Genomic DNA, 22,000 nt, shown 5'->3' with positions numbered 1-22,000 from the left:
GACTGGAAGCTTCTTCAGTTGTTGTTATTGTTTTAAATCTCCCATGGCTTTTAGCCCAGAGCCTTAAATCCAGTGTAAATAGTAAAAAAATGAAAATTAAAAAAATTAGTAAACACAGCACACTTGATATAAGGGTATTGGGGCCTCAGAGGCAGAGTCAAGAGATTCCAATGCCTAGTATAAGAGCCCTCCCTGAAACAGAGGAGGCTGAACAGCAGGAGGGAAGTGTTGGGAGACAGGGAGGCTCCCCGCAGCTGACCAAACAGGGGACAGGCCAGCCTCAGTCTTCCAGATCATTGCCTTATGGAGAAGGTAGTTTTGGTGCAGTGGGATTCATGTGGTAGAAGGAAAAAGGAAGGAAAACCCACCCTGGCCAGAACTTCGAAACACACCAATTTGAGGATCTGTGGCAGCCAGTTAACAGTTGGACCCAGAACACAGGTCTGAACTGCATGGGTCCACTTAATGCAGGGTTTTGGGTTTTTTCCCCCAGTAAATACAGTGCAGTACTGTAAATATATTTAACCTTCCTTATTATTTTCTTAAACATTTTTTTCCTCTAGCTTTGTTGTTAGAACACTGTACACAGTACATACAACGTACAAAATATGTGTTCTTCGACTGTTACCTGTAAAGCTTCGGGTAAACAGTAGGCTATATTAGTAGTTAAGCTTTTGGAGAGTCAGAAGTTGTAGGTGGATTTTCAACTGCGTGGGGGGTCGGCTCCCCTAAACCCCTTGTTGTTCGAGGGTCGACTGGATTTAGATTTCTCCTGTATAGATGCTAGCCAGAATGGGAGTGACTCTAAAAAAACCCCACAGGAGTCCGTCAGGAATTTCAGGACCTAAGTAGAGACCCAGTTGAAGGGCCATTCTTTTTCCCTTATTTTCTTCCTGAGACTTGAGATTAAGTAACTGATAGCCCCTGGCTGCTTCACGGGTTAGAGCTTGCAGATTTTCTCTTTCCCATCTGAGCAGGCCTGGCTTTCCCCCATCTGTGGAACTCAAGAGGTTATCCTTGCGTACCTGCCCAGGTGGTGGCTTAGGTGGTGGGGTGGCCGGGAGGTTTTGTACGGGGCAGGAGGTGGGGGCCCCTGATTGCACTGCTCGCTGAGTCAGGGTCGGCATGCTGCCATGGGTTCTGCTAGCAGCATACAGGTACAGCTTGAAGAGCTGCCCCACCCCCACAAGCTTCGTTTATTGGGGTGAAGTGGGATTTCAGAGAAAGTTGCACATTTGAGACAGGAGAAGTGATTTCATCAGAGAAAAGACATTGTACAGGCTTCTTTTTTTTTTTTTTGATTTATTTTTTTTTATTTTATGATTTTTTATTATATTATGTTAGTCACCATACAGTACATCCCCGGTTTCCAATGTAAGGCTCGATGATTCATTAGTTGTGTATAACACCCAGTGCACCATGCAATACGTGCCCTCCTTACAACCCATCACCGGTCTATCCCATTCCCCCACCCCCCTCCCATTGTACAGGCTTCTAACACGGAACTTGACTCCAGTGGTCTTACCTGCAGTGTCCCCACACCTTGATTTTTTTTCTGATTTTATCTTATTACTGGTTAGTTGGCATTTCCCTGCACAAAGTCCTGCTGGCCTAGGTGTCAGTGATGGCTTGACTTGCATGTGCACTTTCCTTGGTCCTTGCCAAGTCCTGCTGTAGTTACGGCTTCTTTAAGAGCACTGCTGTTTTTTTTATTTATTTATTTATTTATTTATTTATTTATTTATTTATTTATTTAATTTATTATTTTTAAGATTTTTTTTTTATTTTTTAAAGATTTTATTTATTTATTTGACAGAGAGAGACAGCCAGCGAGAGAGGGAACACAAGCAGGGGGAGTGGGAGAGGAAGAAGCAGGCTCCTAGCAGAGGAGCCTGATGTGGGACTCGATCCCAGAACGCCGGGATCACGCCCTGAGCCGAAGGCAGACGCTTAACGACTGCGCCACCCAGGCGCCCCTATTATTTTTAAAATTTTATTTACTTACTTGTCAGAGAGAGAGCAAAGCAGGGGGAGAAGCAGGCTACCCGGTGAGCAAGGATCCCCATGTGGGACTCGATCCGAGGATGCTGGGATCATGAGCCGAGCTGAAGACCCTTAACCAACTGAGCCACCCAGGTGTCCCCAGAGCACTGCTATTTTAAATGCTGTGCACACTTGTGGGAAAGAAGGTTGAATTCCAAGGGACTAGGGCTTCATTTTTGGCCTTCGTTGGCCCAGTGACCATTCCTGGTTTGGCAGCTGACTCTCTCCTTTGCGCTGGTAGGTTTATCCCTACTTGTCCTTTGTGGTTCCAGCCCCGGCCGGGTGGTCTTCATCATGTCTCATCACTGAAAACAGGAATCCAGCTTTCTTCTTCTTTCTGCTGGTTGCCTAGGCTCTTTGTGCCACGGTTTGTTGAGCTCGTGTTCTGTTCCCCGCACCCTTCTTTTATTTATTTATTTATTTTTTTTTTTTTTAAAGATTATTTATTTATTTATTTGACAGAGATAGAGACAGCCAGTGAGAGAGGGAACACAAGCAGGGGGAGTGGGAGAGGAAGAAGCAGGCTCATAGAGGAGGAGCCTGACGTGGGGCTCGAACCCGGAACGCCGGGATCACGCCCTGAGCCGAAGGCAGACGCTTTAACCGCTGTGCCACCCAGGCGCCCCTGCCCGCACCCTTCTTTTAAACGCCTTGCAATGTTAATGGTGTCAATCCGAAATAGTTGCTTGTCTTGTTTCCATAGCTCTCCTGTCCCTACCGTACTTGTGCCCTACCTTGGACTCCAGAGGTTATTGTCGGGGTCTCCACGGGGAGAACTGCCCTGTAAACTGCAGGGGTCACAGAATCAGCCCCAGGCTGCTGTTCTCTGGTGGCTCCCAGCCGCGGTGGCAGGAGGCTCTTTAAAGTTGGTCTCCTTACTTGGCCTGGCTCTGGCTAACCAGTGCCCCTTCGACATTTGTCCGTGGGACTAGGTTTCCTGTTGTTGGAAAAGAAGGAATGGGTGGCTTAAATTAATTGCCTAACAAACTGCTAACACGAAAAGCGTTTAAAAGGGAAATCATTTTTTGACACGACTAAGGCCTTCACTGTTACTCTAGAGAGCTGTCTTGAGCCCCTTCTGCTCTTGCTCTCTTTCTGCCTTTTACTCAGAGGAAACTGTTGAGATCGGTTCCTGTGGTGTTGGTGGGGGAAAGAGGAGGTGCTGTCAGTGGTGTCTGTTTTCCATATTTAATGCCTGTCTTGATGGGGGCATTGAGGAGTGCAGGCAAGGAGCCGATCCTTGGCAGACATGCACAGCACAGCCCCCTGTTGGAGAGTGGGCACTTACTGGCAGCGAGAGAATTCACAGGCCAGCCCCTTCTTTCTTGATTGGCCTCTATCCTAGTTTATGCTTTTTTATTTTTTAAAAGATTTTATTTATCCATTTTTAGAGATGAGGGAGGGCAGAGGGAGAGGGAGAATCTCAAGCAGACTCGCCCTGGAGTGTGGAGCCCAGGACACATGGCTCACAGGGCTCAATCCACACTCCCAAGATCATAACTTGAACGGAAACCAAGAGTCAGACACTCAGCCAACTGAGCCACCCAGGCTCCCAGGTCTCCTTCCCAGTTTAGGTAATACCTGACTGCAAACAAGTACAGATTAAAACAAAATTTCTACAGCAATTAAATACATGGTTAGCCTCTTGATTCGGAGGCATTGCTTAGTTAGGGAACTTAAAATTGTCAGTGGATGTGACCCTGTAACCTTGGACCGTCAGGAAGGCCAGAGTTGGTTGAACCTTTCTTATTCGGGGCAGGGTAATTAATATAGGAGTCCAGCTACTCGGGAATATAAGACTTGCTGGAATGGGGAGAGAAAAGAAAATTTTTTTGTTGTTGTGTTGGAAGGAGAAAATATGGCTAGTAATGTTTAAAAACTCTTTTTTTCTAATTATCTGAGTCTTTGCTTCTGCTTCCGTCCCTGGGACAATTTTCCCAAGGTGATGAGTGTGTTTTCTTGCTTAAAACTCACCTGTCTGTGTGATCTCAGCCGCAGAGGCAGGTGAGACCCCTTTGGCTGCCAGGGAGTGAAAAGGTTTCAGGTGCACAAGGTTGCCCACTGTTTAAGAGGTGAGGGCTGAGTTACATGACCCCTTACAGAGTCTGGCCATTGTATGAAGTCCACCCCTGGGCACCACCTGCTTTAAGGGTCCAGATTGAAACTGCCTTTTGTGACCTTGGAGGCAACAGGAGAGCTGTGCATCTGTGTCAGAATCTATCTTCTCGTGTCTGGCTTAAAAATCTATAATTTACGTGGGCAGTGATCTCAGTGTTGGAACAAATCTCTTTTATTTGCTGCTGGAAGCTGCATGGGCCACTCATTAGTACATCAGAGGTCAGATGCATGCCAGGGCAGCAGCTGGGACACTGATGATTTCATATGGCTTTGTATGACCGCGGGCCGCCTGTGGTGCTGTAAATCGGGCTCAGAGTTCTAATTTTTTCAAAACCTCTGGGGAGTTAGTCCAACACTTGCCTCTTGTGAGATAGAACTTAAGATAATATTTATAGTGGAGGGCAAAGGAAAAATAATGCGTAATGGGAACATTGTAGGAAGAATGGTAGTAACCTATTAGAAGTAAATTATGTGGGGCCATTGGAGCAACTCATTCATGGGCTCCACGAGTATGGGTATGTATTCAGTCCGTAGCTACGAAGAGCTCCCCACCACTGAGTCAAGGCTCCAGACCCCACCCCATAGACACTAGGTTGTCAGTGGGAGGGTTTCTCCCCTCACTAATTTTTTTCTTATGTATAATTTACATAAACATTATAATTGTACATTTTGATTTTTGACAGTTATACACCTGTGTGACCACCCCTTTCATCAGCTTCTCTTCTGATGTTTTTCACCGTATTTTGTCTTTGTTGTAAGTGAAATTATGCAGTATGTTTTTTATTTTTTCCAACAATTTTTATTTTACTAAAGTTTTAAAAATACACTTGAACATTTTATAACTTAATAAAAGATAACTGATTCTCTGTACCACCCTTTCTTAATACCTAGTTTGTCCCTTTAAAAAAAAAGATGTGTTTTTGTTTTTTATGTTTTAATTTCAGTTTTTATTTTAATTCCGGTTGGTTAACATACAGTTAGTTTCAGGCGCACAGTGTAGTGACTCCGCACTTGCATACGTCACCTGGTGCTCACCACAAGTGCGCTCCGTAAATAGTATATTCTTTTTTGATTTTGGCTTTTTCCAGCAAGCATAATTGTTTCAAATGCACGAATCTGAAAAATACTGCAGATACACCATAGTCTGTTTCTCTGTTGATACAGAAGTTTTCTGTTTTTGAAGTGGAAGAATTTTTACATACTCCAGTTTTATTTAAGTAAACAATTATTAAAAACTACGTTTGGTAGGCAGTAATCCAAGACAATTCTGGGGCGCCTGGATGGCTCAGGTAAGCGTCCAACTCTGGATTTCAGCTCAGGTCATGATCTCAGGGTTTGTCAGCTCCGTGCGGTGTGTGTGGAGGGAGCCTGCTTAAGATTCTCTCTCGTCCCCGGTCAGCCTCTGTCCCTCCCCCCTCTAAAAAAAAACCCACCAAATTCTGGCATGTCTTCTCTCTCTCTCTCTCTCTCTCTCTCTCTCTCTCTCTCTCTCAGATTTTATTTATTTATTTGAGAGTGCACGCACAAGCAGGGGGAGGGGCAGAGGGAGAGGGAGAAGCAGATTCCCCGTAGAGCGGGGAGCCCGACTTAGGGCTCCATCCCAGGACCTGAGCCAAAGGCAGATGCTTAACCAGCTGAGCCACCCAGGTGCCCCACGATTCTGGCATGTTCTGAAGTGTCACTCATTGTCTGAAATGTAACTTGGATCGGTTGGAGGAACCCCCAAGCACGGGTGTGTCAACTGCCAGCATGAAGAAGATACTCCTTGACTGTGGGGCTCTTGTTAAAGCCTTCAGAAGTGGGAGAGAAGCTCCAGGCAGTGGGCAGTAAACCCTGCAGGTCTTGGTGGGTATGGTCAGCTGGGAATGTGCCTCAGGCTGCCTGGGTTGGGCAAAGATAACAGGGCTCTGACCAGGAGACAAATGAATAGTCCAGGAAGCGAGGAGCTCTTGCAGGTTGGCTTCCCCAGGGGCAGACACTGGAGAATGCGTTTATCAGCAGCTGTGTGAGGCAGGGAGGAAGCAGGATGGAGGCAGGCCCAAGGAGGGCATGACTGCCATGCCCTCGTTAAGCAGGGGGCAGAGCCTGACTTTCTGTGTGGAAAGGGAAGGATAGAGCTGGTCGAGGGAGGATATTCCAGGTCACAGAAATGAGATGAACAGAGGCTTAGCTGCATTCATCCCTCATGCACACCCTGAGTGGCCATGTATATTGTCCCACACATAGTGTTTTGTGACCTCATGATTAATACTTTAAAAAATTAGGGTGTCTGACTGGCTCAGAAGAGCTTGTGACTCTTGATCTCGGGGTCATGAGTTTGAGCCAGACACTCATTGGGGTTAGAGATTACTTAAATAAATAAATATTTTCCAGAAAGAGAGCAAAAAAATTAAATGTGTCTTTTTGTGACTTGCAAAGGCTCTGAGAACTGCTAACTGTAGCTCAGTGTGGGAGGTGCTATCTTCTGCATGCTGGTTTTCCTGCCCCAAATCCCCATGCCTCCTTCCCACCTCACCTCTGCCCTTACAGCTCACCTGGGGGGTTTCCAGCCCTGTAAAAACTAACTGCAGCTCCCAGAAAAATATACTTGGGCTGTATCATCCTTTTTTGCCTCTGACAGGCCCTTTCTTGAGTCAGGTTTACCGTTGTACCTATCCTCAGCTTTTTTTTTTTTTTAAAGATTTTATTTATTTATTCGACAGAGATAGAGACAGCCAGTGAGAGAGGGAACACAAGCAGGGGGAGTGGGAGAGGAAGAAGCAGGCTCACAGCGGAGGAGCCCGATGTGGGGCTCGATCCCATAACGCCAGGATCACGCCCTGTGCCGAAGGCAGACGCTTAACCGCTGTGCCACCCAGGCGCCCCTATCCTCAGCTTTAAATAAAAGGAGATGGCCATGGTAAGAAGAATTTGTGAACCTATTTTGTCTGTGACTCTGGCAAAACTGGCAGGTGTTGTGTGCTGTGCTGCCCAGGATGTCACTGTTCTCTGGGGTTTTCTCTCAGGATGAACTCCCTTTCATACTTTTTTTTTTTTTTTTTAAGATTTTATTTATTTATTTGACAGAGATAGAGACAGCCAGCGAGAGAGGGAACACAAGCAGGGGGAGTGAAAGAGGAAGAAGCTGGCTCATAGCAGAGGAGCCTGATGTGGGGCTCGATCCCATAACGCCGGGATCATGCCCTGAGCCGAAGGCAGACGCTTAACTGCTATGCCACCCAGGCGCCCCTCACTTTCATACTTTTTAATAATTCTGACATTTCTGGGGACCGTAAACTGGGTTATTTCTCTTTTTATCAAATCTGCAAGTAACCTCAGCTAAATTCAAGCGTTCTATTCGGAAACAATTTACTCATCTAATTATCTGTGTCTTTTTGTTTTTTTTTTAGCTTTAAAAAGGTAATAGTTTTGATTTTGTATAGGTCAATGTCAAAAGCTGTGTGCTCAGGGAGTGTCCTTCCAGAGAGAAGGAACAGTTATGTGAGGGCTCTGAGCCATGGGAACATGGCAGGGTTCCTGGAGTATAAATTGGGGACCCATGTGCCTGACTTCAGGGCTTTGGGACCTGGTCCCACAGCAGGAAAGCAGGTGATAGGGAGGGAAAAAGGAACTTTTATTTTTATTTTTTAAGGATTTTTGTCATTTATTTGAGAGAAAGCGAGAGAATATGAGACTGGGGTGGTGAGAGGGGAGAAGCAGACTCCCCACTGAGCATGATGTCAGGGCTACATCCCAGGATCCCAGGACCATGACCTGAGCCAAAGGCAGATGCTTAACCAACTGAGCCACCCAGGCACCTGGGAAAGGAGCTTTTAAAGGGGTTGAATGCCTTGTGAGTTGGGGCCCTGAGGACCGGGGCTATGCTATGTGGTGGTTAGTTGGTGTTGGAGAGAGAGGGAACAGTGTTCATTGGAAGTGTGAAATTTTCTCCTAAAAAAATAGGGAAGGGAGGGGCACCTAGCTGGCTCAGTCTGAGGACCATGCGACTCTTTATCTTGGGGTTGTAAGTTCTAGCCCCACACTGGGGATAGAGATTGCTTAAAAAAACTAAGTAAGGAAGGGAACACTGATAGGGCTTTGGGGTTAGCGCAGAAACCTCAAGTGAACAGCACATGACTTCAGGATCTTCAGACTCCTGCTTCTCTGTTGGCACCAGCTACTGCATTGGGTCAGAAGCTGTTAGAGCTTAATGACATTCCTCTCTGTTTTCAACCCTTCCTTCTCAAATTTGCTATGTCCATCGAGCCTCAGATTTTGCTCTGGAGCCGAGTAAGCTGTTCTGCCCCCAGTTGGGGCTGTTCTTGGACACCCCACTCCACCACCAGGTAGTCTTGACTCCGTTGCTTAGTTTAGCTTGGGAATGAATCTCATTCAGCTAGCTGGCCAGATAGGTAGCCCAAATCTTTGGTTCTAACCCTTGCAACAGACGTGTAAGATTTCTGAGTTTAGAAAGTTAATAGTGTGTACATACCTATATTAAGTCACAACACTACAAAATAATGAATATTAGCATTTCTCCAGTGAAGTGCATGAACTCTCACACTAAATGGTATAGGTAAAAGTCATAAATCATTTTCATGCCTGTTTGGGTTTTGCTGCCAAGTAGCTTATGTAAACACTTTTGGTTTCCAGAGCCTGTTGGATTTCGGAATTGCAGAAAGGGCATCGTGGGTTTGTATGGGACCTCAATGTTTGTGTCACTGGGTGTTTGAACAATACCCTCTGGGACTGATAAGTGTTAATTTTATTCTTAACACGAGGTTTTCCGTGTACATTGCTTGAGACCCCTTCCGCCCTCCACCTCTAGAGACACCCCCAACTAGCAGCCACCCCACCCATACCTTTGTGTTTGGGACAATCTCCTTAGCAGCCACTGAGGATACAAAACACAAGGCTTGCTTTGTTGCTGCTCTTCTGGGCTTCTTTTCAATCTCCATGTCCACTGAAGCCTTCCAGCCAAGCAGAAGTGGACCTTAACTCCCAGTCCCAACATTGACCATCTCATCTGGTGCTCCCCCCGCCCCCCCACTGGCTTTTTGTATAAGTTTGGTCCTGTAGGGAACAGAAACAGGCGCAAACCTCCTTTTTTCATTTGGGTGGAGGTTGACCAGACTTAAAGTTAGTAAGACCGAGAATCCTTACTATCCACCCTTGCAAGTATATTTTCCTTCTCGCACATCAAGTGATGTAGTGATCATATGTGTTGCCAAATTGGAAGAAATGGAGGTGTATAAAGAACAAGGATAATGCAACACAGCATTTTTGTGATTTTTTTTTTTTTAAAACAGGAAATGGCTTTAAAATTCTTTTTTTTTTTAAAGATTTTATTTATTTATTTGACAGAGATAGAGACAGCCAGCGAGAGAGGGAACACAAGCAGGGGGAGTGGGAGAAGAAGAAGCAGGCTCACAGTGGAGGAGCCTGACATGGGGCTTGATCCCATAACGCCGGGATCATGCCCTGCGCCGAAGGCAGACGCCCAACGACTGCGCCACCCAGGTGCCCCAAGAAATGGCTTTAAAATTCTATCAGCAGGTACTAATAAGTTGTGGTACATTCACAGGCAACCTACCATGGAGCCATTTATAAAACATGCAGCTTTCTCCAAGTTAATATAGTTAAGTGAAAAAAGGCTGGTGTAATATACTCCTATTTGTGTCTTTAAAAAAATTCAAAATACAGAATTAACATATTTTTAGATGGTTACATAAAGAAGTAGAAACAATTGAGTGAGAAATTGGGAGAAACTATTTGCACTTACATTGTTTTGCACTAAAAATGCATATATGTTCCCTAGTTTTTTTGTTTTGTTTTGTTTTTGAATAAAGGCTTTATTTTTCAGTAATCTCTACACCCAATATGGGGCTCAGACTCACAGCCCTGAGGTTAAGAGTCTTATTCGCTACTGACTGAGCCAGCCAGCCAGGCACCCTCCTAAAAAAATTTTTTTAATGCTTCAGCACATCTCGCCCCTCCCTGCCTCTCTCCCCACCCTTACGAGCCCTCAGCTAGGTTCTGCCAGCTTGAGCTGGTAGTGATTGTGCATGCAGAGGGTACAGTTTCCTTTCTTTCCCCTCTTCCCTGGGCCCCCAGGTCACAGCTCTGGAGCAGCACGTGGCCAGAGATGCAGGAGGGACCTCTTCCTCGCGTTTGGACTGTGGTTTGGAGCACTGGCATTCTGTTTCCCCTAAATCAAGTAAAACCTGGTTTTGATGTTATTTAATAGACTTAGTTTCAGACTGGCTGGACTCTACTCCTTGAACTTGGTTTAATGTTTTGAGGTTTTTTATTAGAGAGTGTGCAGGGCAGCATACACAGGTAAGGCTTTTGGTTGTCCCCCGCCATCCTCCACTTCATTTCTATAGTGGGAAGCTTAGGAACCCTCTTGCATGGGTGACCTCCTTTTGTCCAGGCCTGTTTGTGGGAGGCCAAATGCCCCCAGTTGTTTTAAGGGATGTGAAGGAAATCTCAAAAACGCTACGTGTACAGCAGTACTATATTTCAGTTGGGGCATCTCCATGGCGAGCAGCCCCTCTATCCTTTCAGTTTACATTCCTCAGTGATGTGGGTAGTTGTACTTTAATCTGGAAGCTCATTCTTTCAGGGTGCATGGTGCTCTCATAGGAGTCCCCTGGGTGGGTGGGTGTGTGTTCGTTCCTCGTTGGATCACAGGTAGTATAAAAAGTGGATTCCAGAAATGCATACACAGTCTTGTTCATTAACAAAGCACTTTATTTAAGCACTGGCTAAGGTAAACCTGCCTCCGTGGTATTTTTATTTATTTATTTTTTCTTTAACCTCCCTCCTTCCTCTCCTGCTGGGCCCGCATTCCTAGGTCTTTGTCTCTGCCTGGTATTTTAGAAATTATGGGAGAGGAAGGCAGTGGGTGGGGCGTTCTGGAAGCTGGGGGCAGGGAAGAGGGTGGTCACTTGCAAGGTCAGAGGTCGAGCCTGCTCCATTCAGTCGGGGCAGCCAGATTGTCGCCAGGCTACGGGGGGAGGGGGGCTTGAGGGGGCGTGTCGTGCATCTGCCCGGGAAGCCCCAAGCAGGCAGCTCCAGGCCCTGCAATTCCTGCCGCCTGAGGACCACTCCTCCCCCCCGTTCCGGAGCCACAGTTCATGGCCTCTGCCACATTTCTAGCCTTTTGGAAGACATGGGTTCCAGTATATTCTTTTAAAATAATCTTCCAGCTATTTCAGAGGGGATTGCCCCCGTGTGTACCCTTACCTATTGACGGTGTTTTCACGAGCTATAAAATTGTGGGTTTTCGACTTTAGAAATTTCAGGTAGAGGAGATATGGGACTTCTAAATGGAACGTGAAGTCTTGCCAAAGTTTTGTGCCAAAGTTTAGCTAGATGGTTTATAAAAATTGACCGTATTTTCGGTTTTTGGATACTGCTGTTTTAAAAATCGGTAGTTTATTAATGATAAGCACCACTATGTTGTTTTACTCACCCATAGCCTTTTATTATCAACCAGCTGGGTGTCCCCCAGCGCCAGCCCCACCTCTGTAGCGTCCCTATAGTCCTCCTGCAACTGCAGTGCCCTGGTGCCTCCAAAATCACAGTGTGCTGTAGGCACTCAGGGCTGCATCAGTCCTCTGTGAAATGATGCCAGGTAGGATCACATCCAGAGACCCCACTGCCCACTTCAGAAGTCTGGGCTCTCAGGGATAGGTGTCTAGAGGGGCCCAGTGCCAGGGGCTTTGGGCACCCTGCTGCCACGTGTTTCTTTTCTGGCCACTTCCTCTGCAGAATGCTTTGAAACCTACCATTTGCAGGATATCTCCTATGCACAACGTCATCCAGGCTCTGGATTGTAAACATCTAAAACCCAGAAAAATCACCTTGGTTCCTTGCAGTCACATAATTGGCCCCTGGCTTCCTTGCTTGGCCCAGAATTATTTAAAAGCCTTTTGGTTTCTGGTGTTGAGTCCCTGAGATAGGGTTGAACCCTGAGTGGTCTCCTTAAGGCACCTAGCCAGACCCCTCGTGTTTCACACGAGACAAGCCCAGTCAGGTGACTGACCAGATGGTGCCAGGCTCGGGCTAACAGCCTCAGGTTGTTTTCCACTCACTGTACGAGTGAGAGCAGTTATGCTTGCACAGACTAAAGAAAGCAGGGGGACTCCAGCCAGTCCACACAGCTGTTCACAGAAGAGATGAAGAGAAGATTGCTTAGCTGTTTGGCAGGGGCAGAGGACAGAAGGTTCAGAGACCTGTCCTATTCTAATTTAAAAGGAACCTGGAGATGGGAGGTTTTCACACTTCACATGAACATAGGAGTGATGCCTTTTTTCTCATGACAAATGGAGGGAGCAAAGGGAAGGCAGGGGGTGAGTTATTGAAACGGGAGCGGGCATTGCTTTAGCACCACATTGTAAAAAGAGACTGTCCAGGAATTTCTCCCAAGTTTATCCAGTTCAGCATCTTTTGGTTAGTATTGAAGGTTAGCTTGAGAATTTTAGCTTTATCAGATCAGAAAGATTAGATCAACTGTACGTGGTGAACCTGTTTTAAAAAGCGATTGCGGGGCGCCTGGGTGGCTCAGTTGTTAAGCATCTGCCTTTGGCTCAGGGCCTGATCCCAGAGTCCTGGGATCGAGCCCCACATCAGGCTCCCTGCTCCACTGGGAGAGCCTGCTCCTTCCTCTCCCACTCCTCCCGCTTGTGTTCCCTCTCTCGCTGGTTGTTTCTCTGTCAAAGAAATAAATAGGGGCGCCTGGGTGGCACGCGGTTAAGCGTCTGCCTTCGGCTCAGGGCGCGATCCCGGTGTTATGGGATCGAGCCCCACATCAGGCTCCTCCGCTATGAGCCTGCTTCTTCCTCTCCCACTCCCCCTGCTTGTGTTCCCTCTCTCGCTGGCTGTCTCTATCTCTGTCGAATAAATAAATAAAATCTTTAAAAAATAAAAAAGAAATAAAATCTTAAAAAAAAAAAGAATATGCACATCTATTTAAAAAAAAAGCGATTGGTCTTGGGGCGCCTGGGTGGCTCAGTCGGATGAGCACCTGCCTTCGGCTCAGGTCATGATCCCAGGGTCCTGGGATTACCCCCCCCCCCCATGTCAGGGCTCCCTGCTCAGTGGGGAGTCTGCTTCTCCCTCTGCCCCTCCCCCTGCTCATGCTCCCTCTCCCTCTCCCTCTCAAATAAATAAATAAAATCTTAAAAAAAAAAGAACATAATATCCTAAATCCTTTCCTGATTTCTTTTTTTTTTTTTTTAAGATTTTGTTTATTTATTTGACAGAGACAGCCAGCGAGAGAGGGAACACAAGCAGGGGGAGTGGGAGAGGGAGAAGCAAGCTCCTAATGGAGAAGCCCGATGTGGGGCTCGATCCCAGAACGCCGGGATCACGCCCTGAGCTGAAGGCAGACGCTTAACGACTCTGCCACTCAGGCGCCCCCCTTTCCTGATTTCTGAATCCAAAAGTTCCTAGGGAAGCAGTCTAATCCACTCACCTCCCTTTTCACCCTCTGAACCCTGAGTGGAGAAGGCCTGTTTCCCTGACTGAACTCGTTTCCTAGTGGACGTGCTCTGTGCCATTGTGTTGGTGAGTTAATAAAATAACCTGAGGGGGTGGGGGGGCACTTGTCCACTCAGGTCATGATCTCATCACGTCAGGGCTCTGCGCTTAGTGGGGATTTTCTGTCTGTCCCCCCCCCCCCGCCCCCCACGATAGCACATCCTCTCAAATAAATAAGTAAATCTTTAAAATAACCCAAAGAGAAGAGAAGCAGCATTCTCTCTCCCACCAGGGCCCTTTCTGTGCATGTCCTTCTAATGGGAACATTGTAGCCCTCCCTCCCCATCTCTGTGTCCTGTGACACTCTGACTGCTTCGGGACCAGGGTGAGCTCCTATTCTGTTCCACACAGAATCACCTTGCCTCCAGTCTCACATCCTGGACTTCACAACACCTAGTACGGTGCTTAGTGCTCAGGGGAAGAGCCGGTGTCAGGCATGTCTCGGAACCAGCTCTTCAGAAGGCTCATGCTGGCCTCCCTGTTCTGCCCCTGCTTGCTGTGTGGCCCTAAGGCGTCATGACCTCTTGTCTTCATCTGGGGATTGAGTGTATTGTGTATGGGAAAGCAGCCCCTCGGACACCGCTTCCCTGCCTGTTGCGTGTTGGCTGGCTTTTCCCCACACGCAGGTATACCGGCGGCAAATTGAAGCGCTGCTCTTGAAAGCAATCCAGCAAACATTTACAGAGAGTGGTACTAAGTGCCTGCTCTCTGGGGGGGTACAGCTACACTGGCCCAGTTTCTGTGCCAAGGTGCTTTCGCTCTTGAGAGCTCCTCATTTATCAGCAGGTGGAGGTCGTGCCAACCCTTCTCCCCTCCTAGCATGCGGGGCCCCAGGGAAATACAGAACATCATATAAAGCAGTTCTGTCAGCACGGGCTGCCTCACAGGGTCAGCTCCTTGGAACAACTTGGCAGGAAGAAGAAAGACAAGAAGCTGGCTGACCTTACCCCACTAGCTTTTCGCCTTCGTTCCAGAAGCTTAAGCCTGTAGCTTGCTTGAGTGCCTGGGAGAACCATGCTCTGCTCTTTGCGCTAATCTCCTTGATGGGGAGGGTGGCTGCAAGCTGTGGTGGGAGGGTGATTAATAGTGGCTCCTAGCCATGTTTCACAGATCCAGAAACTGGGGTGGCAAGACAAATTTTTCTGGTATATACTTTCGTTTGGGCCACCAATCTTAGGCAAAGAAACACAATCCTAGAATTTTTCTGGGTAATTAATCTGAGATACGGGAAAATCTCTTACGCCAGGAGAATTGTTTTATTTTATCTTTGTCTTTGGACTCTCTCCATTATACTTCTGAATGAAACGAGTGGACAGAGGGAACTGGCTGTTTTTTCCTTGATTTGGGGCCGAGGGGGTGGGAAAGGAGGGCAAGTTGTGCTCACATTGACTGCGCTGCTCCCTCTTTCTGTAGAGCTGTGCTTGCTAATTGGGAAGATGTTGGCTGAGGGTCTGGAATCCACAGGCACTCCTGTGGCTGCCCCCCTCCCCGCTAGTCCCGAATCTCCCCTTAATGCCTGTCCGCTCTCTGGTCCACAGGTGCTGCACCTGTACTGTGACACTTGCTCGGTGCCCATCTGTCGTGAGTGTACGATGGGCAGGCATGGGGGCCACAGCTTCATCTACCTCCAGGAGGCGCTGCAGGACTCGCGGGCACTTACCATCCAGCTGCTGGCCGATGCGCAGCAGGGCCGCCAGGCAATCCAGGTCAGTCCTTCCCCGCCCTTCACCTGTTTCCCTTGTTCTTTCTTGCACATAAAACCTTTCCTGCTCCCTTTCAGATGGCACGTGTAGATTACTGGGCAGGCTCCAGTGTGTGGGGGCCATGGAACAATGACCCAAGTGAGCTCATGTGACATTCACTGCAGCAGTAATCCCTTGGGGAGGTGGAGGGTTTGGGGAGGTGGAGAGTACGGGAACATGAGAAGGGTGTGGCCAAAGTTGACTAGCCAGTCAGGGCTTGTTGCAGACACTTAGCTGGGCCCCCACCACATGATCTGCCTGTTTCTCATCCAGCCCCCTCCCCAAATAGCAAGTGGGCATTAGCATCCCTCAGTCAGGACTGCAGAAAGACTGGGTACTTAATGCTTTCCGGACAGATAACCTCTGCTGTTCAGATTTATTTATCGGTGAAAAATAAGTGAGCAACAGAAGTTTATTTCAAACTTTTCCCTAAGTAATGAAGTCTCCTGGTAACCGAGACCCTTGTTTCTGTTTAGTCCCCATCCCTTTAGGATTAGGAAGGGACATGGGTAACTTTGGGGGCATAGAGAAGTTCTTTTACAGTCAAGCGATGGCATGCCTGAAGTGATTTAAAATCTTATTGTCTGGTCCAGGTGCCAAGGTTTTTAAGAAAGGAAAAAATCATGAGGTGTTTTCCTTATCTGTAGGATAAAACTTGAAAATCAGGAAACATTGCTAATCGTTGAGCAAAAATTGAATGGAAAACTGTTGTTTATTTACATTCTTAGAGTATTTGAATAAGTGAATTGCTTAAAAAATAAGATCCTGGTTTTTTGGAAATGCGAAGAATTGATCATGTGCTCTAAAGAAGGGGCAGAAGGATGGTGGAGGTTTTAGTAAGTTTCTCAGCAGCTATCATATTCCTTTGCATGACTTTCAAAAGAGTCAGATTATCTGATATTCAACTCATATACTTAAGAGGTTTGAGAGTCTGTGTTTCTGCAGTGACTCATTCTGGCATAATCTTATGCCAGAGAGGCCTGCTTTCTTTTTTATGTCTTTGGAGTGGCTCTTGGTTGCTCTTAAGTTACTGTTTGTCAGCATCCCCACTAGTGCATAGTTCATTTTATTTCTGTTCTATTTTGGTGAACTTGTTCCTGCAGATGAAGTGCTTTGTGGCTTCCCTTTTCATCCCACTGCCATTAGGACCTGGTCAATTACCTTTAGATGCTGGTGTCTCCTGGACTCTGGCAGCTGTCCACGTCACCTGGGGGAGCTTAAAGACCTGCTGTGTCTGGGTCCTGCCCCCCACATTGTGATATAATCTTACTAACCCCTTTCTCTCTTTGGGATTGAGAACACTCAGGGGTCCTTGAAACATGTTTGAGAGAATTGCTGGTGCTCTCCGCTTCCTGGGATCTGCCACTCTGGAGAGAAAAACGAGTTGTCATAATTTGCTAGAAGCTTAAGGGGAGCTCTGTGGTTAAAGTGACAATCTCGGAGGTGGAAATTTGAACTTTTTGTGGAGAGGAGAAAAAAGTTGACATGCAGAAGATTTTGTCTGCAGTGCTTAACTTTCTACAGCAAATATAGTCAGTGTTAGCTGAGAGTCTGCTGTGTTGAGTAGTGAAAAGAACCTTGCGGGGGTGGGGTGTGCCTGGATGGCTCAGTTGGTTAAGCATCTTGCTTTTGGCTCAGGTCATGATCCCAGGTCTTGGGATTGATTCCCGCATTGGGCTCTCCGCTCCTCCCTTTACCTCTGTGTTCTCTTTCCCTCTCTATCAAATAAATAAAATCTTTTAAAGAAAAGGAAAAAAAAGAACCTCGGGATGAAGTTCAAATGTGAGTTGGTACTGTGGTGCCTGATGGGGCGTTTTGGGTGGAGGAGCCAAGTGGCAGATGGGTATTTGGGCTGAGGTGGAAGGCTCAGTTTGTTGTTAATCTGTATGGCCCATCCAGGTGCACCTGCATCAGTTGTGAATTGACTCCTTGAAAAAACTAAGACTGTGTAGGGCAGGGGAGGGGTAGCCTTTTGTGGCTCTGGTTCTGATTCTTCAGAATCTACACCCGGCCAGTGATCTGAAGATTGGGGTAGGATTGGCTAGCGATTTCTGTCTGAATTTTCTTATCAGGCTCTCAATACATTGACCATTTCTAAGACTATCTGGCAGCCCTCTAATGAAAGAGAGATTGGTACCTGTTGAGAAGGAAGTCCCCTGGGTGTTGGTAGAAAAAACCACGGCCCATCTTTCCCTCTGAGTTCACTCTCTGATGCCAGCACATGCCTTTGGGGGAAGGGAAGTTGAGGTAAAGATTGAGGACAAGTGAGTCTTGCTCAGAGCTATGGCCACAAATGGCTGCTGGATCTGAAGATAACACATCTATATTCTCGGGGCTCCTGGGTGGCACAGCGGTTAAGCGTCTGCCTTCGGCTCAGGGCGTGATCCTGGCATTCTGGGATCAAGCCCCACGTCAGGCTCCTTCGCTGGAAGCCTGCTTCTTCCTCTCCTACTCCCCCAGCTTGTGTTCCCTCTCTCGCTGGCTGTCTCTCTCTCTGTCAAATAAATAAATAAATAATCTAAAAAAGATTAAAAAAAAAAAAAACCACATCTATATTCTGGACCGTTGGAAGGAAACAGGCATTCTCCAGCCTTCTATAGAGATTTCCCAGAAGGCTTGCACAACACTTCTTATATCCATTGGCCAAAATCCAGTGTTACACATCAGTTATAGGGAAGTTTTGTTTGTTTTTCCTTCCAAATTTGTATTTAAATTCTAGTTAGTTGGGGTGCCTGGGTAGGCTCAGTCGGTTAAGCGTCTGCCTTCAGCTCAGGTCATGATCCCGGGGGTCCTGGGATTAAGCCCCACATCAGGTGCCCTGCTCAGCAGGGAGTCTGCTTCTCCCTCTCCCTTTGACCCTACCCTCTGCTTGTGCTCTCACTTGCTCTCTCTTGTCTCTCTCAAATGAATAAATAATAAATCTTTAAAAAATAAATTCCAGTTGACATACAGGATAATGTTAGTTTCCGGTTTAGGATTTAGTGATTCATTGCTTAACAGACAACACCCAGTGCTCATCACAAGTGTCCTTCTTCTTCTTCTTCTTTTTTTTTTTTTTTTTTAAGTAATTTTTATTTTGTTATATTAGTCACCATACAGTACATCCCCAGTTTTTGATGTAGTGTTCGATGATTCATTAGTTGCATATAACACCCAATGCACCATGCAATATGTGCCCTCCTTAATACCCATCACCGGCCTATCCCAATCCCCACACCCCTCCCCTCTGAAGCCCTCAGTTTGTTTCCCAGAGTCCACAGTCTCTCATGCTTCATTCCCCCTCTGTTTACCCCCCTTCATTCTTCCCTTCCTTCTCCTACCGATCTTCCACGAGTGTCCTTCTTAATCCCCATCACCCATGTAGCCCACCATCTCAGCCATCTCCCCTCCAGTAACCCTTAGTTTGTTCTCTATAGTTAAGAGTCCGTTTCTTGGTTTGCCTCTCTTTTGTTCCCCCCATATTCATCTCTTTTGTTTCTTAAGTTCTACATATGAGTGAAATCGTACAGTATTTGTCTTTCTCTGGCTGGTGAATTTCACTTGGCATGATACACTTGAGCTCCATCCACGTCATTGGAAATGGCAAGATTTCATTCTTTTTGATGGCTGAGTGTGTGTGTGTGTGTGTGTGTATGTGTGTGTGTATCACTTCTTTTTATCCATTTATCAGTCAATGGACATTTAGGCTTTTTCCATATTGTGGCTATTGTTGGTAGTGCTGCTGTATACCTCAGGGTGCATGTATCCCTTCAAATCAGTGTTTTTCTATCCTGTGGGTAAATACCTAGTAGTACAATTGCCAGATCATAGGGTAGTTCTGTTTTTAACTTTTTGAGGAACTTTCTTGCTGTTTTCCAGAGTGACTGCACCAGTTTACATTCCCACCAACAGCCTAAGAGCATTCCCCTTTCTTGGCATCCTTGCCAACACCTGTTGTTTCCTGTGTTGTTAATTTTAGTCATTTGCAGGGGAGTTTTTATCCAAGTTCACTATAGCCTTAAATAAGATAGAACCTTCTGTTACTTTTCATCTGATATTAGTAGAAAGTCAATGGTCATGATAAGGGTGATGAGTCCTTTATTGGGCATAAGTTGCCTATGTGGTTAAAAAAAAAACATTAGTACTCTTCATGTTAAACAAAAGTGATAGATACTGTGCCATTTAGCACAAAAATTAGGAGGACTGAGCTTGATGACTAAGCATAATTTTTAAAAAATTTTGTAAATGAAAATGGAAATTCATCTAGACTTTCTGGACTACTTTGGTTCTCTAATATCTGTTTTTGTTCGATCACTTCATTTATTTATTTTTTTAAAGATTTTTAATTTATTCATTCAACGGGGGACAGGGGGAGAGCGCACAAGCAGGGGGAGGAGCAGAGGGAGCGGGAGAAGCAGGCTACTTACCGAGCAGGAAGCCAGATGCCGGCTCGATCCCAGGACCCCGGGATTATGACCCGAGCCAAAGGCAGATGCCTAAGGACTGAGCCACCCAGGTGTCCCTGTTTGATAACCTTTATAGACCATGTAACCTGCAGGAACTCCTTGCCATGATGGAAAGTTGACCACAAGAAATGCTGAGAATGCCTACTGTTTTATATGAATTTATATAAACTAGCCGAGAAAGTAGATCAAGAAAACTTTTTTTTGTATTACAAATTACTGTTACAAATATGGAAATGGAAGAACAAAATGTGGTTGCTGTGCCCACGATCCCAGATCTTATTAACCATAGGCCTCTGTTTTCATAAGGATTAACAGTCCCTGTTTACTGAGGGCACTGAAACAGGCACTTTCTGTAAAGCCTGAGGTTTGGGTGTCATTCTTTCCATTTTGCAGAGAGAAAACTTTGCTTGAAAGAAATTAAGTAACCCTCCAGAAGTCATACTAACAATGAGTTGAGGAATTGTAGTTTGAACCCAGAACTGATGGGCCTCTCATTTGGGAGGCAGCTGTGCATTCTCACACAGTATATATACACAAATGTGAGCAGGAAGGTTGAAGAACTTGAATACACCATGACCTACTAACATTCCCCTCTGCTTGTCTTAATTAGGGTCCTTGGTTGCAGTTGAATGAAAGGAGATGAATAGTCTCAGGTGACCAGGTAGGAGAGTATGGATGCATCAGGCTTCAGGTGCCCAGGGATTCAGACCTTGAGGCCAGCAATCTGTCACTTAGCTCTGCCTCTCTCCATGGTGACCCCATTCTGCTGTTGAACATGGTTGGCGTGCATGGGCACCTCTTCAGTCTTGCGCTGTCCTAGCAAGCCATCCTCGGGGAAAGAGTGAGTTTCCTTTTTCCTCTCCTCCTCTTCCCTTTTGGGATGGAGGGAGAGGTTGGAACCTCCATTTGTAAAATTTCAGGGAAGGGCCCTTGATTGGCCTAGCATCCTTCACTCCGTCGGCACCGTGCCTGGATGGCACTGATCGGAAGCGTCCTTTGGACCAAATGAATAAGGATGAGCACATCACAGAAGTAAAGGCCACTGGCCACACCACATCTGCCGGCAGATTTAAGTTCTTACCAACTTCACACCACCCTTAGTGAGTATCAGTGACCTTTTACACTGTATCTGAACTCAGGACAACTTGGGACTTGTGTGTCTTCATTTCCTTTTTCCAGCTTTTGTTTAGAAGAAACTATTAGGCGCTCCATTCCCTTTCTTCAACCAGGAACATTTATCCATTATTAAATTAAACGTGTCAGATGTACAGTTGACTATGAACCACATTTCCCAAGTTCCAACGGTGAGAGACTCACTGCTTTGTCTGTATTTAGCTTGAGAGTCTTAGTTCTAGAAAAAACACGCGGAAGTAAATTCTCTCAGTTAATGCTGTTTGGTCCTGTAAAAAGAATGTACCGTCATGAGGGTCTAGAGTTAGTGCAGCAAATGCAGCGTGAAAGATGTCTGTAGTGTACCTCATCGATGTTTTAAGGCTAACCACTCATTTCTTATTGCTTTGTAGAACGTTCTCTTACTTTCACTTTGAGTCTTCCTGAATATATAACATTTTGGCCACTTAACGTAATTAGAGCTTTTCATAAGGTGCGCTGATCCCCCGAGGTGGGGGAGATACCCATAACCAGGAACAGGAGTATAGTTGCTCTCCACATAAAGAGAGCCTTGAGCACCACTGATTGTAAATCGACCTAACGAAGGGAAAAGTGCGCTGACGGTTGTAAGATGAATCATAGTTTCAAAGGTATAAAATGTGATAAAATTATACTTTAGCGTGAACTACAGTAGTACTCATATCTGGTTTTGTGGTCTGGAGTTTGTGGGTGACATTTGCATTCTGTCATGTTCTGCCTATCAGAACACTTTCTTTTCTTTTCATTCCTTTTTTTTTCTCTCTCACTTCAATTCATTTGACAGAGGGAGAGCGACAACCAGACTTCCCGCTGAGTGGGTTGTTAGCCTGATGCAGGGCTCCATCCCAAGACCCCAAGATCAGGACCTCAGTTGAAGTCAGGAGCTTCACCGACTGAAACACCCAGGCGCCCCTATCAGAACTCTTTCCACACGAGTCCTCTGGCCACCTCACTTTCCCTAGCAGATATCATCAGTCG

At 46.3% G+C, this 22,000-nt stretch overlaps 1 protein-coding gene across 1 annotated transcript in view; it reads left to right on the top strand.

Moving 5' to 3' along the window:
• The window catches only part of TRIM71 (tripartite motif containing 71), a 64,431-nt gene that overhangs the window by 30,463 nt on the left and 11,968 nt on the right, over positions 1–22,000 (top strand). Inside the window, exon 2 of the mRNA XM_045798136.2 lies at positions 15,225–15,392. Coding sequence (XP_045654092.1) covers positions 15,225–15,392 — 168 coding nt within the window. The remainder of the gene's footprint in view (positions 1–15,224; positions 15,393–22,000) is intronic.

This window comes from Ursus americanus, chromosome 20 (genome assembly GCF_024610735.1).
Source record: "Ursus americanus isolate L20-20 chromosome 20, mUrsAme1.1.p, whole genome shotgun sequence".
Lineage (NCBI taxonomy): Eukaryota > Metazoa > Chordata > Mammalia > Carnivora > Ursidae > Ursus > Ursus americanus.
The sequence above is the reverse complement of the archived record's forward strand: the minus strand, read 5'-3'. Positions and strand labels throughout refer to the sequence as shown.